Source organism: Chelonoidis abingdonii, chromosome 22 (genome assembly GCF_003597395.2).
Source record: "Chelonoidis abingdonii isolate Lonesome George chromosome 22, CheloAbing_2.0, whole genome shotgun sequence".
Lineage (NCBI taxonomy): Eukaryota > Metazoa > Chordata > Testudines > Testudinidae > Chelonoidis > Chelonoidis abingdonii.
Genome location: NC_133790.1, coordinates 8,492,217 through 8,512,971, shown reverse-complemented (window position 1 = coordinate 8,512,971; position 20,755 = coordinate 8,492,217). Strand labels below are relative to the sequence as shown.

Below are 20,755 nucleotides of genomic sequence, written 5' to 3'. Positions count from 1 at the left end.
GGAAGCAAAGAGAAGCCACAAGAGCGGTCATCTGACCCTCCCCAGCAGTATGTTTGGGTGCCCTGGGCAGCTGGCAGAGAGTTAAATCACTGTGGGGCAGGGGGTGGGACTGGGAAGACCCGGCCAGGGTGCTTCTGGGGCAGGCCTGGTCCTTGCGCTGTGTCAGGGTTGGGTGCAGCCTCACTGCTGAGTCCATGTCCCAGGGGGAGCTGCACAGTGATCTCCCACCTCTGTGCAGCCAGTGGCCTGTGCTCCCCTGTGCCATGCTGGAGCCTCCATATTTATTCAATAAATAACATTTGAAGAATTTTAAAATATTGTGCACAGAATTTTAGGGTTTTTTTGGCGCAGAATGCCCTCAGGAGTAACAGTATGTACCAAGAGTACTTAGAGTTTACAAACCATACCTAATTTTACATTGTAAGGGCCCATATTGCCCTCTTTGTTGGACATGTTTGAGACTAAAATATTCATCAAGATACTCAGCAGTATGCAAGATGCCTTGTCTGGTGTAGACCCTCATACTAAATTAACCTTTGATGATTTTGCCTTTAAGTTTATAAAAGGGAGGATAAAGGGAAAAAAGGCCTTTTTTTTCTTTTTTAAGTCACTTTATTACAAATATTTATATAAAGCAAACTATAAATACAGTATTCATATAAAATTGCATTTAGCTATTAAATGAGCCAGTAAAAGACTGGCATTTTCAGTAAAATGGGAACACAGGCAAAAACCCGATGAAAATATTATAAATCATCATCTCCTGCATATACCATTAAAAAAAGAATTTATCTACAGTTCTGTTTTCTACCTAGAAAACAATTATTCCCATATTGCCTCTGAGTAATACAACAATTATTAAATATATATTAAAACACCAAAAGATACAGTTATGGATTAAAAACAGGGAATTAAAAATAGATACATTTTTTGTTTGGTTTAAACACAATAGGTTTGGAAAACTGAGAACATGCACCGTGCGTTCACCTGCTGAGATACAGAAAAAAAAAATCAATTCATAACAAAGGCCTTCCTACATTATCTTTCTTCAGTGCTAGTCAAATCTAAAAAAGAAATTTGCTATCAGATTTCAGACAATTAAACTGTTTCCAGTTTCAAAATATCGTAAAAACAAATCCCTACACGAGTGAGAAAAAAAAATACACAGATGCTTTTGTTATTGAATTTCAAAAGGAAAATTACTCATCTGTATAACCTCATAATAAAATTATTCACCTGAATAATCTTCAATATACTTGTGTTTTGGGAGACAATATCAAAGTGAGAAAAGAATAAAACACACTTAAAGCAGATAATACCCACTAAAAAGGAATTTAGTAGGGGAAAAAGAAAAAAAAAAAATCAGACTTGCCTCTTCACAAATGAAATTGAACAACAAACCGTGTTGAAAAGAACTACAGAATCTATCCATAACACTACAGCCTGGATCCTGCAAACACATACAGCCATGCTTACCTTTAACATTAACATGTATGCAGGATCAGGGCCTAAGTATTTGCATTCTCTGTCTGACTGTAAACTGACTTTGGGATGCTATTATGTTGTTCTATGATGGTAAGTGCACCTTCTGCTTTATACAAGCAGTTTCTGGCTCCTGATAGTCACAAATAGGAGATTTGATTTTAAAATAATACAGCGCATGCACCAATACAACCATTTGTTGCTTACAGGGATGGTGCATATACCATGTGTGATGTTTTGAAATGTTTTTTGAACACTTTGAACAATCATTTCTTTCACACCTATTAAAAAATGCCACCTTCTCAACTACATGCGGTTTCATGGAATTACATGCAGGAGGTAATGGTTGGTGTATTTCTATAATGTTGCTATATAGCTAGTTTTAGTTTCTTTTTCTTGGCCTTCATGACAGGTGGTAACGAAATCTTAAAAGCAGTCCTGAAATAATACAAGAAAGAAAAAATAAAATAAGCTGAATACATTTCTGAGCTTAGCCTACACAAGCAAACAAAAGTCAGGAAGAGTACTTACTCGCATGTGCTACAAATAGGGCTGAAGTTGCAGAATACTGGAAAATAAAAGAATAGAGTTTCACTAAAATAGTTACCTTGAAAGAAGAAAAATTGGGTCAGTTCTGTTGAATATATTTGTAAAACTTACTTGACAAACACACAGAGCAGACATAACCTATTTCAATGAGATTTCGATGACAGAAGCAAGCCGCTCGATAGTCAACATGAATGGGGGGTGGAAGGATTAGTTGGGACCTTTGCTCTTGATCAGGAAGAAATACCCACTGTATAAATTTAAAAAAGGGGAGGGTATTTTAGAATCTGGGAGGAAACAACTGTGTTAAAAGACTTTGCTATATACACCACACTACTGCAGAGAAGAAAGTTAACCTCCCACCTGCCAAAGAAATTCACCTCTATGACTGCATCAAGTCATTAAGTAAATTGAGGAAGAAGGGAATTTTGTCCTCATTCACCTTCCAGGAAATGTTTTGATGCTCATACCGCGATAAATAAAAAATGGCCTTTTTAAAATCAAGTCATTTTAAGACATGACTATTCATTCAACATCTATTTTAAGCATGTGTGAGTTTAGTAGGGGTTAGAGGTGCCAGAATGATACCCCAGGAGACACGTCACAAGTTTATCCACAGAATCCATGAAGAATAAAGAACAGTCATGGAAGGTTTGCTGCCCCTCATTCCCTCCTACCATCGTCCCTCATATTCTAACCTGTTGCAAACACCTCTGCAGGTAAGAACATACTTCGGTCGTCATGGCATAAGAACATAAGAATGGCCATACTGGGTCAAACCAAAGGTCCATCCAGCCCAGTATTTTGTCTACCGACAGTGGCCAACGCCAGGCGCCCCAGAGGGAGTGAACCTAACAGGTAATGATCAAGTGATCTCTCACCTGCCGTCCATCACCGCCCTCTGACAAACAGAGGCTAGGGACACCATTCTTTACCCATCCTGGCTAATAGCCATTAATGGACTTAACCTCCATGAATGTCAGCTCCTTTAAATCCCCTGTATATCCGAGCCTCAAACCTCTCAGCAAGATTCCACAATGATTCTGCACTCTGCGTAAGAAGAACTTCCTTTATAACTGTTTAAAACCCGTCTGCCTTACATTTACAGTGGTGGCCCTATCTCTATATTAGGAAAATTAAAATTTTCTTAATTCACTTCTCAGACCCGCAGATTTTTATATACCTCTATCATATCCCCCTTAGTCTCTCTTTTCCAGGCTAAATCCTACCTCTTTAATCTCTCCTCATATGGAACCCATTCCAAACCCCTAATTCACTCATTGAGCACTATTCAGGTTGCCAGTTGCTGTCAATTTCGGTGCGTTCTGCTTCCTAGGCACTTGTCCACTAGGAATTGGACTAGACCAATTCATTTCAAATAGACCAAGGAACAGCCATCAGATAGTAACAACTTTCAGTAGTACAAGCTTATATCATATTGTCATTTTCCTACAAGTCTCCCCAGACAAAATCAATGTTATGCACCAGCACTTCAGGTAAGTGGTATTCTTAGATCCTTTGAGAGATATTTCCCCTTGTTCAGTTTCCCAATCTTCTTTTAGGATATCCCCTCACCACAGTGAAGCATCACACATGACTATGCCAGCCAAGTGTGAAAGCCCTCCTGCAAAGCCTGTCCCTTGTGATGCTTGTCCATACCCTCCCATGACCTCTCACTGCAACATCTACTGAAGCATATCAAACAGCTGAATCCCTTCGAGCAGTCAGGGTTCCCAACACTCAACTTCCATGTCAGCTCAGAGAGACTGCTTCTGCTCCCAATGAAGTCAAGAGGAATTTTGCAATTGATTTCAATAGGAACAAGAGCAGCCCTCAAATGTTTTTTTAAATTAACTTACCAGCAAATACTGCAAAAGGGATGGCATCCGGGGCACTTTCAAGTATATGCCTCCTGTAATGTCACAAGCCTGGAAAGGACACACTGCAAGCACTTAACACAGGAACAATTTTGATACAAACCTGAACAGAAATTGCTAAGTGCTACTGAAAGGTTTAAAAAGCCACATATTTTTCAAGTCCCACAGATTTCAGATTCTAAAGAAGTTATTTGCCCCAGATATTTCCATCTCTGGCTTTTGAACAGCCTCAGGGGAAACTTAAAGGGGGAGGATCGTCCATGGAGAGAGATATGAGCAAGAAAGTGTCTCCCCTCTCTTTGGTACTGCAGTAAAGGACAGACTTTAGAAATAAGTAGATGTCAATGGACCTCACACTTAAATACAGAGCCAACTTTATTTTTTAAATTAAGTTTCTTAAAACCACAGTTGTTCTTACATTGCTTATACACCAGAGAACTTTTTTTTTTTTTGCTTGATTCCCAGTTGAGATTTTAAAACTGAAAGACTCCCCCCGATCAATAATTTAAATAAAAACAATCCTCAGTTGTTTCTTGTACATCCTACATTAAGATTCTTGATCCGTATATACTACCAAAACCAGTGCCTACTCAACAAATTTTTATCCCTGGAAAGAGCCAATAGTTTCCAGCAATCGGTGTTTGTTAAATAGAGAACAATTCAGATTCAGGACAGTGTGTTCCAATAATGGGGGGGAGGAACTGATCAGAAAAAATTTCTGATGTGACAGAGTATCCAGGAGATAAAGTAGAGAGAGATGGATTTAAGATTTTGTCACATAAAAAGGAGCAAATAGGAGCCAGCACACAAGATTGACGCTTGATTTGCCCAGTTCTAACCTTTCCATCTCCAAGCAAAGGGAGCAAAAACATATCAAACAAGTGACAAAATAGCTATTTTCAGTTCTTCATCTAAGAACCAACATAACCAATGAGTAATAAAAGTATATTATACCTGCTGTAAGAGTCCTGAATCAGAGTCCAAAACACAGGCATCAATCAAAATATTCTGAAACCAAAAAGATGAGGCTTACAGAAAATGGAAGTTACAACAGTACAATAAATATAACTCTCCATTACCATTACAGCTGGGATCTACTTTAGCTGCAAGTCCCACAACATTTATATGAACAGACTGCTGAGGCTATTGGCCTTCGGTACCAAAACGAAGTATTTTACTTTAACCATAGCATGTACCACATCATTCACCCTTCCCTGTCCAATAATTGGCAATATGGGAAGGACCACAGATGAAGCTTACCTAATATACAGTATCTAGTTCTAAGATGTAGGGGGTAAGGCTCAGTAGTCATTTTGGGCTGAACTGGTGGCCACTTTGTGTTACAGTGTGATGACCTGGATCTACATTTCAACTTAGTTCCCTCCTCCCATGGCAAAAAGATGCTCAGATGGCCCCAAGCATGCCTTAATTAAAAGAACAGGAGTACTTGTGGCACCTTAGAGACTAACAAATTTATTTCAGCATAAGCTTTCATGGGGTACAGCTCACTTCTTTGTGTGTTCCATTCAATGCATCCGAAGAAGTGAGCTGTAGTCCACGAAAGCTTATGCTGAAATAAATGTGTTAGTCTCTAAGGTCCCACAAGTACTCCTGTTCTTTTTGCGGATACAGACTAACACGGCTGCTACTCTGAAAACCATCCCTTAATTAGAAGCACATAAGTAACAGGGATAGACAATCTTTATGTTTACATGTAGATACTGAAATAATAAAACATTAACTTCACCTGTTTCTGTGCTGCAAAGATCACATTCATGAAATTCATATACTGCAATGCACTGTCTTCTGCAGCTTTTATGACCTAGGTAAAGCAATTGACACTTGTTAGCCTACACAATAGTACTACTGGATATCAAAGCTATTAAGAAAATTTTATACAGAAGCTCTTACCAAAATTCTTGATTTAATTTCTTGGCTGGCTACATATTGGAGACAAAGAAACATGCATTAGTTACTCCATACATTAGCCTCCAATATTTTTTCTTTGAAATTGTGTAGTACGATCATACACCTCACTTACAGCAGATACAGGAGAGACTGCTTTATCAGTATACTGAGAAGACTATGTATCATGAAAAGAGCAAGAAAGAAAAATCTGACAAAATATCAGCAGACTTAATTCACCATTGCTGTAAAAGCAGATACCACTACATTCATTCATTCTCAAAAAGCAACTGGATGGTGAAAAGCACGGGAATTTCAGTCTCCCATGACAGTTCACTTGTTCAAACACAGACCAGTTCACAAGTGTGTGACAGTCATCATAATGGCTTTCTGGTTGTAATTTCAGTCCAACGCATAGATGTCCACATCACAAAACCACCCACACAAATGGGTTAGGGTTATTAATTTGCAGTCACAAAGATCAATTTACCCATAGTATCATGAGGTGATCCCCAAGAGTTCTTTCAGGCCTTAATCACAGACCACAACCACTCCAGGTCTCCTTCACCAGCACTAGACTTTATTATAGTCTTTCAGCAGGGCACAGCCTGCAGTGTTATTTATATGTACTTAGATTCCATAGCCAGCTGCCCCACTTGCCTCTAGGAAGAGAACAGTACAAGCAGCACCTAGTTCTGCCTTCCTCAGCCTTCCTTCAAGATCCCCACTCTTCCTTCCTGTCAATGTATATAATCCCACCTGCTGGGGTTGCTTCTCCTTCCATTAGCCTTTCAGTTGTAGAGCTATTCAGTTAACTGACACCCTCTGTCAACTGGCTCTCTTCCAGTTAGGTCCCACTTAACATATACTGCTGGGTATTAGTGATAGGGTGCTGAATTAGCTCCTGACTTAGCACACCCTGCTACACACATCAACCCCTATATTACTGATCTGCAATCGGTGCTCAAATTGGGTAGTTTAGATGATCAAGACAATCAGTAATGCCCACTGCTGCCAGTTGAAAGAGGGCCAGCATTTCCCCACCCCCACCTCTAGTTCAAATACTCATGTAAATATTCAAGTAGAAGAAAAGACAGTACCTTTCACTTCCTTGTTCATCCTGTGAATATCTGTTACACTTAGTATTCAGGAAACAGATCTATAAACCTTCCAAAACTTACTAAAATAGACAGGAAATGTTTTACCTGCACTAAACAATTTTACCAACACACACTTTACTGAAGTTTCTGATCTGATGGTATTATACTCATAAGTCATAACTTTAGCATAATAAACTGACAATATTCTAACACACAATGCTACCACAGAAGAGTTCAAGATTCCCTACAATGACGGCGTGAACAACATGAGAGAGATTTTGAAAATTCCAGTATTTTAAAAAGGATACAACAAAGTGCTTTAGCAAGTGATCCTGCCAACAAAGTTTCTGTTTGCTGGCCCTTCATGTCAGCTGTAATCCAAAAATACACAGAAATGACTTTTGTGCAAATTAAAAGTATTTGAATACTAAATGTTTAATTGGAATTGTGTCTTGGGCAAACAACATTAAAACACAGGCTCTAATAAAGGTTCTATAATTCAGTATCCCATTGGTCTCAAATCTTGCACATTAACAAAATATGGAGTGATGGAGAATAAGCTTCAGAAGATAAATGCAAAGGAGCTTCCATTAGTTCCTAGGGTTCTTTCCAGCTATTTTGTAGTTATTTATATTAAGCTTAGGAATTTCCTTTACTTCATCCAGACCTGTAGACAGCGATCATATCCTTAGTCCTCTTAGCCAAACCGTCCACATTTACTTATTTCAATCTTTATTAAATCAGTCCCTTAGGTTTTTTGGTTTTCTCTGAATTCCTTCCAGCTTGATTATAGCTTTCTGGTATTGAGCTGCCTAGAATGGAACAAAATATTTCGGGTGTGTTCTAACCAGTTGTACAGTTGTTTTAGCAACCCAGCTCCCAAGTAGATTATAATCATTATAAAGATAGATAAAATGTGGAACGTAACCTCCTTAACAGTGTCCGTCTCATATAACATCACAAAGTATTATTTTTCTTACTTTACACAGCATTTAAAAAAAACTAACGAGAATGTGGCACCAAATTAACCAAGATGGCTATATTCAATAACAAAAAATAATCTTACTTTTTGTCATCAGGTCTTTAATCTCCTCTGTGATTATTTCGTTTATTGCAGTTAATAATTCATATTTTCCATCTTTGCTGCCGGAGCAATTAGATTCTACAAAACTACCACCGTCTCCAAAGAGATCTGCAAATGCCCAGTGCTTTCCAGGGTACAAGAAACGACTAAAAGCGAGAAACAGCAGCACAGTATTAATCATTTGTTTTTAAGGAAATAGGTGAAGACCCACAAATTCAACCACTGTGACAAAATTTTATTCCAAATAATTCTTAGTACCCAGGACACTAATAACTATGTAAGGAATGTGTTTAAAAAGCCCTAGATGGCATAAGCGACACCAACATTAAATACTTTCTCTCTGACACTCATCCTGTTGGGAACTGGCATTCAGACACCATCTGCCTTTAAGGAACTCCCCTTCATTTCTTAGCTCAGCAAGCAATCACCCTGTTATTCTGACAATCGCCAGAAAGGGAACTTGCCACCTCTTTTGTTAATGGTCGAGATTTAAAAGTCAATATTTTTATTTTTAATTTCAAAAGCTATTTTTCTTCATCTCTTTCTTCTCACAATCCCTTTCTCTTGTTTTCTTTTGCATTCAATAATCACCAACCCACAATCCCCTCCCCTCACTGTTTTTTAAAAGAGTATCATGTATTTTAACCTTGGTTTGAATTATTCTCTTCAGCACACTGAGCTATTCAAAAGCAGAATATATGAAGGGAAGTTTTATAAATAAAAAGGATACTATATAAGAAAGCTATTGTACCTTTCTTGTGTATGACTTGCTATTACAGCAAGTTTGTTGCTGCGATTCATAAACAGATGTGAATTTCCCATCACCATTACTGCATCCAGGCATTTTGATAATGTAAACTGTTGAAAAAAGAAAAATCAAGAAAGGCCACGTGTGAAAAGCTCAGAAAAACAGATGTACCAGAAGAGCCACCAAATGTAAATACACCTCTACCCCGATATAACGCGGTCCTCATGACACAAAAAAAATCTCATCGTGTTATAGGTGAGACTGCATTACATCACACTTGCTTTAGCTCCCCCCTGTTCCTTGTTCCCTGACCGCCCCTTCCAGAGACCCCTGCCCCCAGGAACCGCCCCCCCCCAACTCCCTTGTCGGCTCTGATCCCTACCCACCCGCCCATCCCCTGACAGGCACACACCAGCAGCAGCAGGAAGCAAAGCAGCCCAGCCCCAGCCCACTCCACTACCTCCCAACCGCGACACTCCACTTCCCGCTGCCAGTGAGTGCGGGGAGGTTGGGGAAAGGACGCCCCCCTGCACTCACCTGTGGTGGGACGCAGAGTGACGTGGCCCCAGCCTGCTCCGCTCTCCTTGCCTCGGCCCCAGCCGTGTCGCTGTGGGGCGGGTGGGGAAAGATCCTGCACTCACCTGCCCAGCGGGAAGTGGAGCGCCATGGCTGGGAGCTGGCAGAGTAGAGCTGGCTGGGGCTAGCCTCTCCACTTCCCTCTGCCGGTGAGTGCAGGAAGGTTGGGGAAAGGACGCCCTCCACACTCACCTGTGGCGGGAAGCAGAGCAACGCGGCCCCAGCCCGCTCCACTCTGCCACCTCCCAGCTGCAGCGCTCTGCTTCCCACCACAGGTGAGTACGGGGAGGTTGGGGAAAGGATGCCCCCCATACTCACCTGCGGTGAGAAGCAGAGCACCGCGGATGGGAGCTGGCAGAGTGCGACCAGGCTACTCCGTTTCTGTTGTTGCTGGTGAGTGCAGGAGGGGATCCCTTCTCCCAAGCCCCCTCCCCTGAGTGACACAGCTGGGGCTGGAGCGAGGGAAGCAGAGCGGGCTGCTCCCAGCCCCCTGCTAATCTCCAAAAGTGCCCTCCCACAGCTCCTACCCCCTAGACCCTGGGAAGCAAGGGGGCCCTCACCATCCCCAAGACCCTTGGCCTCTTATCGAACCCCTCGGCCCTGGCCTGGCCCGGCACCCTTAACATGCTGCTCAGAGCAGCATGTCAGAGCTTTACCGCCTTGTACGCGAACCCATGTTATACCGGGGTAGAGGTATAAGAACTTTAAAAAAAATCTGCACATACAAGTAATATTTTCATTAGGGTTTGGAATTTACAAAGGGAATGAACATGAAATTCAAGAGGCATATCATTCTCTCTGTAGTATGTGGGAGTGTATCTGGAAAAGTGTTTTTCCACTTCTGTATCTGTGCATAAAGAGACAGAAATGGAAATTAAAATAAATATTATATATGAGAGACTGACACTCCCCAGAACTGCTAATAATCATTGTCATGCTCCAGAACATGTTTGGCACTGGAATACCATTTATATAGGGTTCAGCATCTTCAAAGCACAGCACAAAGATTCACTAGTTAATCCTTATAAGAACTCTGATGTGGGTATTATCATCCCAGTTTTAAGAATGAGGAAACCAAGGAATAGAGATTTTACGATTTTCAAGTGTCTCGTAATCAAATGTGCATGTCCAACCTGAGAAACCAACAGCCTGGTTTTCAGAGGTGCTGAGCACCAACAACTTCCACTGATTTCAGCTAAAGCTTTGGGTGTTTAACACTTCTAAAAATCAGGCCCAAGATGCCTCAAGTTGAGCTCTTAAAATCAGTAGCCAATTTTGAAAATTTCAGACTAATTTACTTGGCCAAGACTACAGAGCAAGTCAGTGACAACAACTGGGATTAGAACTCAGGAATACCTGACTCTCCATCCTGTATTCAGTCAGACAAACTGCTGCAGCGCAAACCAATCCAGCATATAATTTTTTTTTGAAGGGGCATTAGACATGACAAGACATGATTGTAACTATTTTATCATAAGACAATATTAGCAAAATTTTGATTCAAAGAGTATTTCCCAGTTTCTCTCCAGCAAATGCAGTTCAATTTTGATTGCCATGCATTTGAAAAAAAACAGATGTGTCAAAAAATGACAGAAAAAGTCTTTTGAAAAACTTCATTGTGACCCCATGCTAGTCAGGAAGCCTTACCTCTGAATCTCCTAGCGCTTTCTTCCCCCACCAGATAGGATTGGTGTCAACGATGATGACTAAGAGATTTAGCTCATCATCTAGAAAAGCAATAATAATACGTATGTTTGAGAACAGACAACACACTGACAACATGGCATCGAGTAACAGCTTCTTTAGAAATATGGGAAGGCCAAAATTTAAAGCTCTGTAAGCAAAAATACTATTTGGTTTGATGCCCATTTAGTTGAGTGTGCATACGTGTTTGCAGAATCGGGGCCTTATATTCTACTACTAAAGAAAAACATGTCTAATAACATGTTTCAGTCTCATACATAATAGCAAAAAAAAAAGTTAGCAAGAATGCGTGATCAAACTGTCTAACATTCAGCATAACTGCAGTTATTCCATAAGTTTATTACCAAAAATTACATTAGCACCATAAAACATGGAAGGGGAGTAGAATGTATTATATTATACATAACGAAGCATTACATATTTTTGAACCCAGACATAGGGGGGAGGGACAGAGACAGACGACACATTTTAGAAATGAAGAGACGGTGTATCAGGAGCTATTCCCGAGCTAAACTAATTCTAGTGTTTTGCTTACACCGGGTACTTTTCAGGATTTTTATCAGCCTCTGTGAGATTCACAGATCCCAGTGCAGGAACAATTTTTAAACCAAACGGGGGGAGAGATAGAATTACCGTAGCTACATATGAACGACAAGAGGAAACAAAAGGGTGTTGGCTGCTTACAAACCCCCGCTCCGCATTAGTTCTGCAGCCCCCGATTGCAAACAGGCGGGGGCCTCGCAGGCAGCAGTTGCATCCGCTGGGGGGACCCGCCACCCCTTCTCTCCCAGCCGCCGGACAGCGGCGCTCCCCACCCACAGCCGGGCGCGCAGCCCCGGGGCTGTCAGTAGAGCGCTGGGGAAGCAGGGAGGACAGGGCCGAGGATCCCCAGCGGCAAACCCCGCGGCGGGGAGAAGTGGCAGCAGAGAGAGGCCTCGGTCCGGGCCCTGAGGAGAGCGGGGGGGGGATGATAGCCCCCCCCCGCTTCCGGCGCGGCCCGCGGGCGACAGGATAGAGGCCCCTGGCCAGGACTCACCTGCGCTCATAGTGCCCAGCCGCAGGCAGGCGGAGAACAGATACCGGCTAGGCCGTCGCTTCCGGCGCCTGGAGATGATGTCACCGCTCACTAGTCGCACTGCCTCTGTACGTCACGCGTGACGCGCCAAGAGCCGGCAGTGGGGGAAGGGGCCGGTGCAGCGGCGTCCGGTGTCACCACGAAAAGGGGCCGGGCGGGGACAGCAGCTTCCTCCGCGTGAGAGGGGGAAACAGACCCGGCTCTTGCTGTTCCTACAGGCCCAGTCCTGCCTGCAGCTGAAGCCATGAACGAAGCAGGTAACTGGGCCCGGGCCCGGGCCCGATCCGGGGGTGGGAGATTAAACCGGCCCCTCACCCGAGCCGCCCCTGGGCGCAGGTGTGTACATGTCCTCGCATCCCGGGGCTGCCCCTGCCGGCGGGGGCGAGACGAGATCCCACCTGCCCCGCCGCTCCCCGGGCGGGGGACCAGGCTCGGCCAGCCCGAGGTGGGGGCTTTCCGGGCGGGTCCCTGTGGCTGACGCGCCCCGTTTCCCTTGCAGAGCTGATCGAGGCCTTCAAAGCCCAGATGAGGGAGGATCCCGACGTGGCCTCGGCCGTGGCCGCCATCCGCGCGCTGCTGGAGTTCCTGAAGAGAGACAAAGGTACAGGGGCCCTGGCAACCGCCGGCCCAGCCCGTGCTCCGCTGCAGGGCGAGAGCGAGGCTAGAACCCGCAGACCCGGCTCCGAGCGCACAGGCCCCGGTCCCGGAGCGAAGGGAAGATGGTCACGTAGGACGAACAGTCCTGAATCCGTCCAGTGGAGGGCAGTGGTAATACACCTCACCGACCACCTTGCAGCAGTGATAGGCTTGGACGGATTCCGTTTTTATAAACCTCGATTTCACCGTCCGCACACAAACCGACAAAAAAAAGTTTCTATCGATAATTATCAACGTTTAAAAATAGGCGAAGTAAGAAAAATGCTGCCTGATCATTATTGAGTGAGGCTCTCTAATAGAAAGAACAGGAGTACTTGTAGCACCTTAGAGACTAACACATTTATTTGAACATAAACTTTCCTGGGCTACAGCCCACTTCTTCACATGCATAGAATGGAACATATAGTAAGGACATATATATACATACAGAACATGAAAAGGTGGAAGTAGCCATATTATCTCTAAGAGGCTTATTAATTAAGATGAGCTCTTAGCAGCAGAAGAAAAAAACTGAAGAAGTGGGCTGTAGCCCACGAAAGTTTATGCTCAAATAAATGTGTTAGTCTCTAAGGTGCCACAAGTACTCCTGTTTTTCTTGTGGATACAGACTAAGGTGGCTGCTACTCTGAAAGCTCTCTAATAAGTTATTGTTTGACACCCCCATAACTTCCTGCAACTGTGAAAACTCTTAGTTGATGAAAACTGAAAAAGATGCTAAACACCCCAAAATTTCCAGAACTGTGAAATGCAAATCAGTAAACATAAAAAATGCTCACAAATAACTATATTATCCATCAAAATTATTTTTAAAAGATCAAATTCTGCCAACCCTAAATATTTAACACACACCTTATCAGATTCATGGTGTTTCAGATGACTGAAATTCAGAGTTTTGTTGCATTTCACGTGATTATTTAATTTTTGCTTTCTCAAGAAGCAAGCTATACTGCAGTTCATCTCTGTTTCCAAGATCCTGCTTTCTTTTTTTCACAAGCAAAATTAACAGTCCATTTCCTACCTTGCAGTAAAAGGCAAGCCCAGTGTTTTGAACCTGAATGTCATATTGTTTTTTAAAGTTCAGAGAAGAGTTAAACATGAAGGTCTTTGAGCAAAAAAAGCAGGCTACACTCCATCCAAAGTTAGAAATAAGAAACTTGTCTGGTCGATGTTGTGCAGAAATGAGCACATGCTTGAGAAGCATGCATTACTAATCAAAATCAGGGAAACAAATAGTACAAAAAACATTTTCAAAATGTATTTGGTGTTTGTTTCATTAAATATAATCTGCTTCATTGGATATGTGCTAAGCATTGACTGAGCATGGGTGCTGAATTACCTCATTAACGGCAAGAATTTGTTCCTTCATGTTACACACAATCAAAGCACACTGATGAGCAGGCAGGAGCAGTCAACACTGCTGTTGACTATGTAGTAGTGTTTCGTCAGTTTTCATTCTTGGCAGTAACACACATTTCAGGAGTGTTTATATTCTCTTTTTAGATGACTGTTATTCTAGAGAAAGGTGGATGAAGGGCATGCAGCAGGTAGGGCTTACAAGACTATAGATTTTGTACTCAAATGTATGGGATCAGTTGAAAAATTTTCACATGGTGTAATAAGCTTCCACTGTAATCCCAATACACTGAAGGAGAAATACCAAGTTAGTCATTTGGAAATTTTTAAAATACAACCATTAGTGCTATATCAGAATATACCTAAACTTCTGTCTAGCACAGTAGTTCTCAAACTTTTGTACTGGTGACCCCTTTCACATAGCAAGCCTCTGAGTGCCACACCCTTTGTAAATTAAAAACACTTTTTAATATATTTAACGCCATTATAAATGCTGGATGCAAAGCAGGGTTTCGGGTGGACGCTGACAGCTCGCAACCCCCTGAGGGGTCCCGACCCCCAGTTTGAGAACCCCTGGTCTAGCATGTAATGAGTATTTTGTTTTGAAATGAAGTTTGCATTTCTCTCTCTCTCTCTCTCTCAGGTGAGACCATTCAGGGTTTGAGAGTAAATCTCAAAAATGCCATTGAAACTCTATCTGGTGTTGACTCTTCGGTGGCAGTCTCTTCAGGGGGAGAGCTCTTCCTAAGGTTTATCAGTCTCACCTCACTGGAGTACTCGGTGAGTTTGTCATCAAGTGTAATGCTTCTGTCATCCACAAAGTAATCCTGAGCCTTAATTTTTGTTCTTACTGCTTTTTCCAGGACTATTCAAAGTGTAAAGAAATCATGATCGAACGAGGGGAACTTTTCCTTAGGAGAATCTCTCTTTCAAGAAACAAAATTGCAAAACTCTGCCATACGTTTATCAAAGATGGTGCTGTAAGTATGTCAGGACCGATTAATCTGTTCGGGGTGTTCCATTATTTCAAGTGATGGAGGAAATAGGTTTTATCCCCATCTGTTAAGGAGACCCCACATTAGCTGATGTTGGCTTTCCCACGTAAAGATTTTACTTCTATCTATCACATTTGTTTATGCCACGTATTCAAATATTTTCTAAAAGTCCCTTTTTCTTTCCCCTCCCTCCACCTTTGTTTCCATACAGACTGACATTAAGCCTGTGGCCCGGTTCTAAGTGGTACTGAGCACCCACAGCTACTGGCTTAAATGGAAGTTGTGGGTTCCAGCTCCTCTCAGTGTCAGGGCTTCAGTAATTAAGTGTCCTATAAAGTCCAATTTTCATGATGGCTTGACCTCCCATGGTTTGTAAAAATACAAGAGTTTAATATTGGACAGATCACCAAAAGTATCTACAACTCTTAAAATGTTACGTTTTTGTGAAATCTGGGATATCATCTAAAGTAACTGAAGATCATGTTTAAAACACTTGTGCATGGTAAACAATTACAAGAGATCATGACAATAACAAAGCTTTCCTGAAACTTGCTAAAGTAGTAAAATGTCTGTTACTTTAACAGCGAATATTAACGCATGCCTATTCGAGAGTGGTGCTCAGAGTGTTAGAGGCAGCTGCTGCATCAAAGAAGCGTTTCAGTGTGTATATTACTGAATCACAGCCCGATCAAGCAGGGCAAGTATATGTCAATTTTGTCTTCTTGATTAGTAAGATACTAATGTCCATTAGTGGAATCATATTTGAAGAACAGCTTTTACCTATTTTTGAATTATTAAAAGATAACTATTCCATTGCAAACTCATATCCTTCTTGACAGACTGTCTACAGCAACGCCCTTCCAAAGAACCGCTATCAACAGGCAATTCCCTGTATTATGTAAACATATTACAGCATCCCAAAGCTTTCCAGCTAAGGTGTAACAAAACTTTAATGACCAACCACTGCTAGGCAACCCATTTTTTCTCTAAGAATGATTGCTTAAAAGTCAACTTGAAGTATTTTTTTTTAAAATAGGCTAATAGTAGTAAGTGTTACTTGTAACAATATGAGAATAAAAATGTTTACCCAAAATGTGGTGGGTTTTGTGTTTTGGGTTTTTTTAAAAAAAGAGTTCCCTTTAAGACACTAGGAAGTGTATATTACTGACAGCTCTGTACAGCACTGTCAGTGTCCAGAGGATACAATATAGTTTGAAGGAAGTAAAGGAAAATAGCAAACCATACCTGCTGTATAACAGCCAATGCAACCAACCAGGCAGTTTCATTTCTAATGACAATTGAAATACCTGAAGACTGGCAGATAAAATGTGATTTATCACTTTCACTAAAGTAACATTTCACAGTATACTCTGTTAATAGTATCTTGTATCTAACACCAAGCAGATGAAAAAGCTGGGTGTTAAATGTACAGTAAACTGTCAATTTAATGATATTTGTCTGAGTCTTTTACCTTATATAGTCACAAGTCATACCTGTGATTTCTAAACTGAATGATTAGAGGAGACTTCAGTTTTACTCCATCTATTGTCAATTTCACTATTTCTGTGATAGTCAGCTTGTTTCCCCTTTGTGTGTTTTTCATAAAACAGAGAAACCAGAAAAAGGAGTGATTGCAGAACCAGAATTACTAACAGGGAGATGTAAACACTGCTGCTTTCAGAGTTGTGTGGCCAGAAAGTGGCAGCTACTGACTGAGGGCCCAGCTCTGTAGGCAGTAGCGCAGAAGTAAGGGTGGCAATACCATTCAATGCCATCCTTACTTCTGCGCTGCTGCTGGTGGGGGCACTGCCTTCAGAGCTGGGCTCCCAGCCAGCAGCCACCACTCTCCAGCTGCCCAGCTCTGAAGGCAGGGCCACCACCACCAGCAATGCAACCCCCCCTACAATAACCTTATGCCCACCCCACAACACTTTTTGGGGGTCAGGACCCCTACAATTACAACACTGTGAAATTTGATTTAAATAGCTGAAATCATGAAATTCACAATTTTTTAAATCCTATGACTATGAAATAAATGGATTGACCAAAATGGACCATGAATTTGGTACGGCCCTAATTATCAGGTTTCATTCATACATATACTAAAAAAAAAAAAAATTAGTTTTATCACATCAATGAATTTCACTGACCTCTTTAAAGAAAGATTTCAAAACTTCATAAACATTATTTTAATAGGCAAAAAATGGCAAAGGCCCTTAGCAAGCTCAACGTTCCTGTGACTGTGATTCTAGATGCTGCAGTTGGGTAAGTATATTAATTACATTCTTAGATGTTAACAAGCCTTTTATTGTCCTTCTGGTTTTCATTTTAACTATAGTATATATGAATTTTCCAAAAGTTTCTTCAAATTGGAATGGATGGTTTTGCTAATTTAACCTTTCACTGCAGTATCAACTGGCACAGCTACTGTACAAGCTAAATCTTTTGACAGGATAATGTGATTGCCATAAATCAAGCAGAAATATTTGATAATGTTTAGATATTAGATTGAAAAAGATAATTGAACTTAAGTGTAGCGTTTAGGGGTATGAGGGAGAAAAGGAGCTGAGATGCTATAGCTAAGGGCTCCATTTTGCCTGCCAGTGTTTTTTTAAAAAACTCAGATATTTTATATATACATAAATGCAGTTACAGGATTTTTTTAAAAAAGCTGGTAATTGCTTACTAGATACCAGAATTTGAGTCCTAAATGCATGAGAATGGAACAGGGATGGTGTCCCTAGCCTATGTTTTCCAGAAGCTGTGAATGGGCCACAGGGGAGAGATCACCTGTTCTGTTCATTCTAGGGCACCTGGCATTAACCACTGTCAGAAGACAGGATACTGGCCTAGATGGACCTTTAGTCTGACCCAATATGGCCATTTTTATGTTTATGTTCTAATGAACAGTGTGTTAGTAAAACTTAATTCTCTATCCAATACAAAATGCCTGAGAGGCAATTGTCAAGAAGATACACACCACTCTAACTTGCTGTATTTTACAAGGTAGTTAACATGAGATCAGTGACTTGACTGATTAAGTTATCTGGCCAGGTAACTCTTAGAGACAAAACTGAAAAAATATAACATCTCCTTATGAGCATTTTAGTTGGTGTTGCATTTCCTTCATGCACCGAGACACATGCTATGTCGTTGGATGAGAGGTGCCGTATAAAAGTACAAAGTAACTTCTTTCTACCAGTATTCTCCATGAAGGAGAAAACAGATGTGAGGGGGCATTGAAAGAAGGGAAAACATGGGATTAAAGGCATTTGGAATAATTTAAAAGTATATTTTGGTTTTGACCATCTTGAAATGCGGAGCTAAGATAACTTCATAATAGTGTAATATTGAATATCTAAATTTCTATAACTGATTACTAGTAATTGGTAGACTTCAGCCAAAATAGCCTAAGCAACTTTTGAAGTCAATACCTCAAGTACATTTGGAGAAGCACTGGTTATTTAATATTCCTGTTTGGGAAGATCAAGGAAGGCTAATTCCAAGGACATATGAATAGGCCGCATGCATATATCTGGATAGTTGCAAGAATGACTATTCTACTTGAAAAGCAACATGATCATGAGGAATTAACAAAATTAATTTCTAGTACTACACTATATGATTTGACTTTTTTTCTTAAACAGCTACATCATGGAGAAAGTGAACCTGGTAATAGTTGGTGCTGAAGGCGTGGTTGAAAGTGGAGGAATTATTAACAAGGTAAGAGGTGGTGAATTAGTGATTCTTCATATACCTGGAGCACACTGCATGTTGACAGATTTTGAAAATGTGAGCAATATTTGCATTTTATTTCTAGTAGATTTTTACTCACTATAGCTTAATGGGCTCCTTCTAGATGATGCAGGGGGAGTTATTCAGGAAACTCCGATTGCTGCTAATTATGTGCGAATAACCCATGCATTAGTGTCATGATTAAGACTATTACAATAAGTTGCCATTTCCTATAGCCCATTGCAATTGAATAGTCTTCATGGTTACAACACACTAAAGTTTAAAATAAAATCAGTTTTGCTTCAGAGTCCTTTCAGTTTTGCAGAGTCGTCAGCATCAAAGTCTATATCTAAGGCAATGGCTTTATTTTGCTTACTCTGCTTTTTCAAAATAACCATATTCTGTTTGCAACTTTCATATTGATATGCAAAATAGAATATAGCCTAAAGAGTAGTTAGTTTGCAGACAGAAAGATACCTCTTTTGGCTTGAAGGAGGAGTACATTAGATATGAAAGCTAGTTAGAATAAACAAAGCTGTAACTTTCCTGACCTGAAACACACTGGTAGGTAGTACCCTTCGTTTATCGGAATAGAGAGCGGAAGTCAGGACTTCTGGCTTCTGTTCCTTTTTGTACTACTGCTTCCTCTATGCATCAGTCTCCTGCTTTGTAAAATGAGGATAATACTTGCCTAGATCACAGGCGTGTCGTGACCCATAATGGCATACAGATAAAACTCTCTTCTAAAAGAGCATTCTGTTTCTGAAGCTTGGTTTCTATGAAGAGTTCCAGGCTTTTCAGAAGTGCTTTCAGTTCAGATGTTAAGTACACTCGAAGAGTCTACTGGTTGGAACCATGGAAGTTTACTGTCACTTCAGTACTGGGAGTATATACTGTTTTCCATCTAAACTGTCTCTGCAGATTGGTACAAATCAAATGGCTGTGTGTGCCAAAGCTCAGAATAAACCGTTTTATGTGGTAGCAGAAAGCTTCAAGTTTGTAAGACTCTTCCCTCTAAATCAACAGGATGTCCCAGATAAATTTAAGGTAAGGGAAATTCAGAATACTTTGTAACCCACAGAGCTGCACATAAATTAGTTCTATGAGCAACTAATATTATGGCATTAAGATCTTAGCCATGAATTTACACCTAATGCACTGAAAATGTAGTTTACATTTTTCTATCTAGGGTAAGTCAAAGCCACTCCTGACCTGTAATAACATACAGTATAGCTTAAGCAAAAGTCTGTTTGCCAGTCTGGATTTTCCCCACTCACTTTACTAGTATTTTACAGTATTGAAAAGCTTCCTGCTCTTTGTACACTAAACTAAACTGCCAGAAGCACCAGCACTTCCCCCTAAGTTCTGCCAACATACTGTTCCTGAAGCAGTTCACTCAGTAACAGAACACGCAGCTGGCAGCAGAATGGCTGGATCAGGGGAAACTTTCCAGAACTATAAACCTTACATATTACTGTAGATGATGAAGGGGCAGTACTAGGTGGCACCAGTCTATGTATGCTGTGGTTAGAGCAGTGGGTTCCTTCAGCTACAGCTAGGGTCCATAAAGTTTGGTCAAGCTCATATTATTATTCGAACTCAAAGATGGTCTATTGTTTTGTGGCAACTAATGGTTTTCTTCTCTCCCGCAGTACAAAGCAGACACCCTGAAAACAAACCAAAGTCTAACTGAGGAGCACCCTTGGGTTGACTACACCTCACCATCACTAATTACATTGCTGTTTACAGACCTAGGTGTGTTAACTCCATCAGCTGTCAGCGATGAACTTATTAAACTTTATCTGTAAGGGAGCAGATTCACTGCACAGTGTGCTCTGTTGTTCAATGACCATCCCTTCACAGTGGCAGAGTTTGACAGATATAAACTATCTCAACTTGTTATAGAAAGGAAACAGTA

General features: G+C 41.1%; 2 protein-coding genes across 4 annotated transcripts; one reads left to right on the top strand and one right to left on the bottom strand.

The window, feature by feature from the left end:
• Positions 1-589: 589 nt before the first annotated feature.
• Positions 590-12,150, bottom strand: GTF2H3 (general transcription factor IIH subunit 3). Of its 3 annotated transcripts, XM_032800660.2 has the most exons (13): positions 12,059-12,150; positions 10,966-11,045; positions 8,746-8,852; positions 7,977-8,140; positions 7,219-7,281; positions 6,911-6,940; positions 5,817-5,845; positions 5,653-5,727; positions 4,860-4,913; positions 3,888-3,956; positions 2,143-2,278; positions 2,014-2,050; positions 590-1,920 (listed from the first exon to the last, which is right to left on the bottom strand). In XM_032800660.2, exons 1-13 carry the CDS (start codon positions 12,066-12,068, stop codon positions 1,851-1,853), a joined length of 924 nt encoding a protein of 307 aa, XP_032656551.1. In that variant the 5' UTR covers positions 12,069-12,150; the 3' UTR covers positions 590-1,850. The 3 variants fall into 3 exon arrangements, with proteins under 3 accessions (XP_032656551.1, XP_032656553.1, XP_032656552.1); XM_032800662.2 differs by lacking the exon at positions 2,143-2,278 and having other exon boundaries at positions 12,059-12,144; XM_032800661.2 differs by lacking the exon at positions 2,143-2,278 and having other exon boundaries at positions 1,794-1,920; positions 2,014-2,089; positions 12,059-12,144.
• A 22-nt stretch (positions 12,151-12,172) lies between these two features.
• EIF2B1 (eukaryotic translation initiation factor 2B subunit alpha) lies at positions 12,173-20,663 on the top strand. The gene is made up of 9 exons (XM_032800663.2): positions 12,173-12,354; positions 12,597-12,698; positions 14,751-14,887; positions 14,971-15,087; positions 15,687-15,799; positions 17,299-17,367; positions 18,750-18,825; positions 19,759-19,884; positions 20,490-20,663. The coding sequence occupies exons 1-9, from the start codon at positions 12,342-12,344 to the stop codon at positions 20,643-20,645; spliced, it is 909 nt and encodes a 302-aa protein (XP_032656554.1). The 5' UTR covers positions 12,173-12,341; the 3' UTR covers positions 20,646-20,663.
• Positions 20,664-20,755: the final 92 nt, after the last annotated feature.